Source organism: Rhinopithecus bieti, unplaced genomic scaffold, assembly GCF_001698545.2.
Source record: "Rhinopithecus bieti isolate Rb0 unplaced genomic scaffold, ASM169854v2 scaffold_42598, whole genome shotgun sequence".
NCBI classification, from domain to species: Eukaryota; Metazoa; Chordata; class Mammalia; order Primates; family Cercopithecidae; genus Rhinopithecus; species Rhinopithecus bieti.
The window spans coordinates 20,962-28,659 of NW_016817168.1; the positions used below are offsets into that span (position 1 = coordinate 20,962).

Genomic DNA, 7,698 nt, shown 5'->3' on the forward strand with positions numbered 1-7,698 from the left:
AAACAAAATAACCACTGCATGGCTTGAATTTCCATTTTATAACCTGACTCAGGCTGGGGAATGTCTCTGTCTGAGCTCTACTTCACAATTCTATCTGCTGGGGAACAAGTAGGGACAGAAACTCCCTCCCCAACCCAAGCAGACGATGCAGCGGGGAGACACCTCAATAAACAATGTGGGGAATGAAGCCACATCAGCCAGGAAAATGGGTGAAAGCCTCGGTTTAATTGGAGACAAGATCGAAGGATTATTGATCAACGGACCAAATGACTGATCGTCAAAGTGAACAATACACAAGCAGCGTACAGAGGTCCTGTGCCCACCCTGGGGAGAGGAGCCCTGCTTGGGGGTGGGGTCTGTCTCTCCAGTCACCCCCTGGCTCCTGGCAAAGGGGAAGGGGACAGGCTCTGCCCAGCCCCAACCCCTAGGATGACACGACTTCCCATAAAACGACAGCGGTGAGTCTACCCTTTTCCCGGGACTATGGTACAGTTTGTATAATACAGCAGGAACGGAGACTCTCCCAACAGGAGACCCCCTTCCCTACCTTCCCGACTGGGTCAGCCAGAGAAGGGCAAGTTTTTATTTTCCCTTTTTGCCTCTGTCGAATAATTTACAAACCAACCTTACAGTATGTACAAAAAAAGAAAGAAAGAAAGAAGAAAAAAAGATAAAGAATGAACAAAAAGAAAGAAAAGGCCCACTCCGATTGCCGGCTGGGACAAAAACGACTTTCGCTACAAAATATGAACCCTGTACAGACAGCATCAAGGGAGTGCAAGTGGGGGTTACTTCCCCTGGGGTGGACAGACGGATGGAAGGCTAGGGAGGAACTGGGGGCTACAGTACCGTGTGCTCAGAATTGGGTCGGGGGCAGGCGATGAATAAGGTCGGTCCAGCTACAGAACCAGGCCGAGGGGCGAGGGGAGGAGGGAGAAAGGGGGTCTTTCCTTCCAAACAGTCCCCCATGGCTTGGAGAAAAATGGCCTTGCATCTGTCTGCCGTATTGCTCAGGACTAGCTGGGGGAGAGGGAGAGGACTGGCAAGGTAGGGATGGAGGAGAAATTATTTTGGTGACAGAGTGGACGGAAGGGTTGCCCAGGAATGAGAATGAGGGTATACACCATTATTGCTTCCTCCTAGGGCAAAAGGTCGGGGGCTGTGATCAGAGTGTGGAAGGTGGGGTCTGGAGGACCCTGGAAAGGGAGGTGCAGCCAGGATGGGGGTTCTGGGCGCCTGGCCCTGCCTCACCCAAGGTGCAGGCAGCCACTGCAACCCCCTCGCCTGTGGCCATGGAAATTATTAAGGCAGAAACAAGAGGAGAAGCAGCTAGAAGTGGGGTGGGGAGGGGGGAGGTGCGCATGGATCAGAGCCACCGCCCCCCAAAAACGGAGAAAATTCAAAGTGAACCCGAAGTGGAAGGGAAAGAGGATGGAGAGTAGAGGAGGTCTAGGGCCATCCTCAAATCCCAGGCCCGAGGCTGGCGGTGTGAATGCCCCCTTCCACACCACCGCATATCCTAAAGTCAGCAGCTCCCCCAGCTCCCTGACTCTCTAGTCAGTATCGCTGGGATTATAGCTGGGATTATAGCCGGGATTATCGCCGGAATTGTGCAAAATCAAGCGGAAGACTCTTTTAGCAGGGAGAGGAGGCAGCAAACCAGAGGGGGCTGGAGCTGGGACCTCCCACAGTGACTGCCCCCCACCCTGGCCCCAGCCCCACCTAGAATGGCTATTCCTGACCACGTTCTAGAAATCCTCTAAAATTCAGAAGAAAACACCAGAAGGAGGCCCCACACCTGCTTGGGCCCAGGTGGAGAGCCCCAGGGGGCTGGAAGACTGAGCCTGGAACTTGGGGGGCCATGGGAGGCTGTGAGGGGAGGGGTTTGGAGGTGGAAAGGGGGAACCAGGAACAGGAGCATCTACAGTTGCTGTGTTTCTTTCTTTTTTTTTTTTTCTTTTTTTGGTTCTTTTCTAAAATGTTACAATTAAAATTCAAAAAAATAAAATCCCTTCTGGGACCTCAGCCCCTCGTTCCCCAGCCCCACCTCCAAAAAAAGGCCCCGTGGGTGGGGCAGGGGAAAGGGGAAAAAAAGAAAAGAGAAAAAAAAAAACCACCTTTCGTTTTCTTTTTTCTTAGGAGGGCCAAGAGTCTTTGAGGCAGCAGAGGAGGTGGCTGGGGGAGAAGGGGAGTGAGGGGAGGAGTGGAGGGGAACAGGGACAGAGGTCTGGGGATCAGGTAGGGTCTCCACCTGACCCTCCCCCACCAGGAGCTGGGAATGCAGATGTGTCCTCCCCAGATGTCCCTGTGCAGGCACTGCAAGCCCTCTTGGCAGCCTGGTGCTCTCGTTGGGCCTCCACCTCGGCCGCCGTGGAGGGGAGGCCCGGGAGGCCCGGGGCATGCTCTGAAACAGACAGGGTCCTCCAGGCAGGGAGAAGGGGGCTTTGAAGAGCCAGGGCAGAGGGGCTGCTCTGGCTTACAGCAACCACGGATTCCTCCTGGGACGAGAACTCATCCTGAGCCACAGGTGCACTGCCTGTGGACTGTGCCTGCTGTGTCAAATACACTTCCTCCAGCTCGGCCTCCAGGGACTCATCCTGTGCCATAACATCCAATGACTCCTGCGCTGGGGATGCCTCCCGGGCCATGGTTGTATCCAGAGCTTCCTCAGCTCCTGACAATCCCTGCGCTGTCAATGCCTCTTGGGCTGTGCACGGTATCGAGGCCATTGATATTTCTTCCTCTTCTTCCTCCTCCAGAGTCAGCTCAAACTGGAACTTATCAGGTGGGGGTGGGTGACCTGGCCCCCTTGACTCCTCCTCAGGTGGCGGCGACGGGCTCTGCCGGATGGCGCTGTAGTACCAGTCCCGGTTGTCCTCCAAAGTGTCCAGGATCTCCTGGGCGTCTGGGTGGACAAGGTCTGCCCAGGTCTCCCACAATGGGTGCACAATGTAGTCAATAAAACCCACCTGGTGGAGGGGAAGAACGTATAAACGTGCAGCCTATGGGGCGGATGGTACCACCACATTGTGGGAGCTAATGAAATGGAAAACATGCTTATGGGCCAGGCACGGTGGCTCATGCCTATAATCCCAGCACTTTGGGAGGCTAAGGTGGTTGCATCATTTGAGGTCAGGAGTTTGAGACCCGCCTGGCCAGCATGGTGAAACCGCATCTCTACCAAAAATACAAAAATTAGTTGGGCGTGGTGGTGCGCACCTGTAGTTCCAGCTACTTGGGAGGCTGAGGTAGGAGAATTGCTTGAACCTGGGAGGCAGAGGTTGCAGTGAGCCAAGATTGTGCCCCTGCACTCTAGCCTGGGTGACAAAGCAAGAATCCGTCTCAACAACAACAACAAAACCACACACAAAAAACACATACATTGATGCAGTTTATATATATATATACACACACACACACACAGTTTTTTTTTTTGGACACAGGGTCTCTGTCACCCAGGCTGGAGTACAGTGGTGTGATCATAGCTCATTGCAGCCTTGAACTCCCAGGCTCAAGTGATCCTCCCACCTCAGTCTCCCCAGTAGCTGGGACTAAAGGCACACGTTACCACACTCAGCTAATTACTGTATTTTTTGTAGAGACCACGTCTTGTCACATTGCCTTGGCTGGTCTCAAACTCCTGAGCTCAAGCGATCTGCCTATCTTGGCCTCCTAAAGTGCTGTGATTATAGGTGACAGCCACTGTGCCCAGCCCTTTACGTATTTTTCTGTTTTTCTTTTCTCTTTTTTTTTTTTTTGAGACGGAATCTCGCTCTGTCGCCCAGGCTGGAGTGCAGTGGCTGGATCTCGGCTCACTGCAAGCTCCGCCTCCCGGGTTTACGCCATTCTCCTGCCTCAGCCTCCCAAGTAGATGGGACTACAGGCGCCCGCCACCACGCCCGGCTAGTTTTTTGTATTTTTTAGTAGAGACGGGGTTTCACCGTGTTAGCCACGATGGTCTCGATCTCCTGACCTCGTGATCCGCCCGTCTCGGCCTCCCAAAGTGCTGGGATTACAGGCTTGAGCCACCGCGCCCGGCCTTCTCTTTTTTTTTTTAAGACACATTCTCACTCTGTCACCCAGGCTGCAGTGCAAGGGTGCGATCTGGGTTCACTGCAACCTCCGCCTCCTGGGTTCAAGCGATTCTCCTGCCTCAGCCTCCAGCATAGCTGGGACTACAAGTGTGTGCACCATGCCTGGCTTGTTTTTGTAGAGATGGGGTTTCACCATGTTGACAAGGCTGGTCTCGAGTTCTTGACCTCAGGTGATCCACCCACCTAGGCCTCCCAAAGTGCTGTGATTACAGGCGTGAGCCACTGCACCTGGCCTGTTTTTTACAACGCTAAATCCAATTCCAGCTACTCAGGAGGCTGAGGCAGGAAGAACTGCTTGAACTCGGGAGGCGGAGGTTGCAGTGAGCCAAGATTGTGCCATTGCACTCCAGCATAGGCAACAGAGAGAGACTCCATTTCAGAAAAAAAAAAAAAAAAAAAAACAAGACGGTGGAAGGTGGCCCCCCGCTGAAAACCAGACCCTTTGGGAGGCCAAGGCAGGCGGATCACCTGATGTCTGGAGTTCAAGACCAGCCTGGCCAACATGGTGAAACCCTGTCTCTACTAAAAATACAAAAATTAGCGGGGCATGGTGGCGGGCACACGTAATCCCAGCCACTCAGGAGGCTGAGGCAGGAGAATCGCTTGAACCTGGGAGGTGGAGGTTGCAGTAAGCCAAGATCGTACCATCGCACTCCAGTCTGGGGGACAAGAGCAAAACTTCATATAAACAAAAAAAAAAAAAAAAGCTAAATCCACAAACTAGTGCTATGAAGTTGCCTATGAAGATAATAATTACATTATAAAGTATATAAAATTAGTTTTACATGGGGTGTATGTGTGAGTGATTTTGCACTCCCAGGGGACATTTGGCAACGTCTGGACACATTTTTGGTCTTTACAAATGAGTAGGGGGAGGCCGGGCGCAGTAGCTTACGCCTGTAATCCTAGCACTTTGGGAGGCTGAGGCGGGCGGATCACCTGAGGTCGGGAGTTCAAGACCAGCCTGACCAACGTGGAGAAACCTCGTCTCTACTAAAAATACAAAATAAGCCGGGAGTGGTGGCACATGCCTGTAATCCCAGCGTCTCAGGAGGCTGAGGCAGGAGAATCACTTGAACCCGGGAGGCGGAGGTTGCAGCAAGCCAAGATTGCACCACTGCACTCCAGCCTGGGCAACAAGAGCGAAACTCCATCTCAAAAAAAAAAAAAAAGATGAGGGGGATGCTTCTGGCATCTAGTGGGTAGAGACCAGGCATTCTGCTAAAAACCCTGTAATACCCAGGGCAGCTTCTAGTACAAAAAATGATCAACCAAATGTCAACAGTGCTGAGGCCTAGAAACCCAGGTCTAGAAGGGCAGAGACATCAAACTCAGATGGTTGGGTTTCACCAGGGAGGATATAAAGTGGAGAGGGGCCAGGCAGGGTGGCTCACCCCTGTAATCCCAGCACTTTGGGAGGCTGAGGCAGGCGGACTGAGTGAGCCCAGGAGTTGGAGACTAGCCTGGGCAACATGGCAAAACCCCGTCTCCATGAAAAATACAAAAATTAGCCAAGTGTGATGGTGCACCCCTGTAGTCCCAGCTACTCTGGAGGCGGGGGTGGAGGATCACTTTAGCCTAGGAGGTGGAGGTTGCAGTGAGCCGAGATCACGCCCCTGAACTCCAGCCTGGGTGGCAGAATGAGACCCTGTCTCAGAAAGAAAAGGAAAAGAAAAATGAAAACAAGACCGGGTATGGTGACTCACCCCATATCCCAGCACTTTCGGAAGTCAAGGTTTGAGCCCAGGAGTTCAAGACAAGACTGGCAACATAGCAAGCCCCTATCTCGACAAAAAGATTTTTAAAATTAGCCAGGTGTGGTGGTGTGCACCTGTAGTCCCAGATACTCTGGAGGCTGAGGCAGGAGGATTGCTTGAGCCCAGGAATTCAAGGCTGCAGTGAGCTATGATCACACCACTGCACACCACCCTGGGCAACAGTGCAAGACCTGGTCTCAAAATAAACAAATAGAACATAAATAAAAAAAAAAAACAGGAGGCTGGGCGCGGTGGCTCACGCTTGTAATCCCAGCATTTTGGGAGGCCGAGGCGGGTGGATCACAAGGTCAGGAGTTTGAGACCAGCCTGGCCAACAGGGTGAAACCCCATCTCTACTAAAAATACAAAAATCAGCCGGGTATGGTGGTGCGTGCCTGTAATCCCAGCTACTCGGGAGGCTGAGGCAGGAGAATCACTTGAACCTGGGAGGCAGAGGTTGCAGTGAGCCGAGACTGCACCATTATACTCCAGCCTGGGCAATAAAGACTCTGTCTCAAAACCAAACCAAAACAAAACAAAACAAAAAACAAGAAAACTTGGCATTGTGGAAAGGCAGGGGAGGAGTTCCTGGGCCTCAGAACTTCAGGCCAAGATGGGCTGGGGAGACCCACCCTGTCCCCGAACATCAACGTCCGAGCCCGCACCTGAGACTTCTCCACGGAGGCAGTGTGCTTGTCACACATGGGGCTGATTTCCATGCCACGCTCGCGCTCACGGTCACCCTGCTGGAAGAACTCAGCCATGATGCGGTCTGTCCACTGGCGGTACAGCTCCAGCGGCTTGGTGGGGTTGCTGAGGTCTGCACAGTGCACCATGTTCCGGAGGACCTGCATGGGGTCGGGGCACAGGGGAATCTTTAGAGGCTGTGCCTCTGTCCCAGTCTGAGACCTCAGGCATTCTTTCTTTTTTAAGAAATGGGGGGCGGGCGCAGTGGCTCACACCTGTAATCCCAGCACTTTGGGAGGCTGAGGCGGGTGGATCATGAGGTCAGGAGTTCAAGACCAGCCTGGCCAACATGGTGAAACCCTGTCTCTACTAAAAATACAAAAAAATTAGCCAGGCATGGTGGCGCATGCCTGCAATACCAGCTATAGTGGGGCTGAGGCAGGAGAATTGCTTGAACCTGAGAGGCAGAGGTTGTGTAAGCCAAGATTGTGCCACTGCCCTCCAGCCTGGGCGACAGATGGAGACTCCATCTCAGAAAAAAAAAAAAAAAGAAAGAAAGAAAAAGAAATGGGGTCAGGCGCTATGGCTCACGCCTGTAATCCCAGCACATTGGGAGGCCAAGGTGGGCAGATCACTTGAGGTCAGGAGTTTGAGATTGTCCTGGCCAACATGGCGAAACCCTGTCTCTACTAAAAATACAAAAATTAGCCAGGTCTGGTGGTAGGCACCTGTAATCCCAGCTACCCTACAGGCTGAGGTAGGAGAATTGCTTGAGCCCAGGAGGTGGAGTCTGCAGGGAACCAAGGTCTGTGCACTCCAGCCTGGATGACAGAGAGACCCGGTCTCAAACAAATAAACAAACAAAAACAGAAAAGAAGAAAGAGAAGGAGAGGAGAGGAGAGGAGAGGAGAGGAAAGGAAAGTGGATCTTGCAATGTTGCTCTGGCTGGTCTCAAACTTCTGGCCTCAAACAGTCCTCCTGCCTCAGCCTCCACAGTAGTTAAGATTATAAGCGTGGGCCGGGCGCGGTGGCTCAAGCCTGTAATCCCAGCACTTTGGGAGGCCGAGACGGGCGGATCATGAGGTCAGGAGATCGAGACCATCCTGGCTAACACGGTGAAACCCCGTCTCTACTAAAAAATACAAAAAACTAGCCGGGCG

The 7,698-nt window shown here is 52.7% G+C and overlaps 1 protein-coding gene across 6 annotated transcripts in view; it reads right to left on the bottom strand.

Annotated features, from left to right (window-relative positions):
- Positions 1 to 205: 205 nt before the first annotated feature.
- The window catches only part of PDE4A (phosphodiesterase 4A), a 54,979-nt gene continuing 47,486 nt past the window's right edge, over positions 206 to 7,698 (bottom strand). For 2 of the 6 annotated variants that reach the window (XM_017855914.1, XM_017855913.1), the window contains exons 14-15: positions 6,517 to 6,699; positions 2,235 to 2,969 (exon numbers count right to left, since the gene is read on the bottom strand). In XM_017855914.1, coding sequence (XP_017711403.1) covers positions 2,235 to 2,969; positions 6,517 to 6,699 — 918 coding nt within the window. Of the gene's footprint in view, positions 2,970 to 5,830; positions 5,876 to 6,516; positions 6,700 to 7,698 lie in introns of those variants that run through there. The other 4 variants (XM_017855911.1, XM_017855917.1, XM_017855912.1 and 1 more) reach the window with 4 other exon arrangements.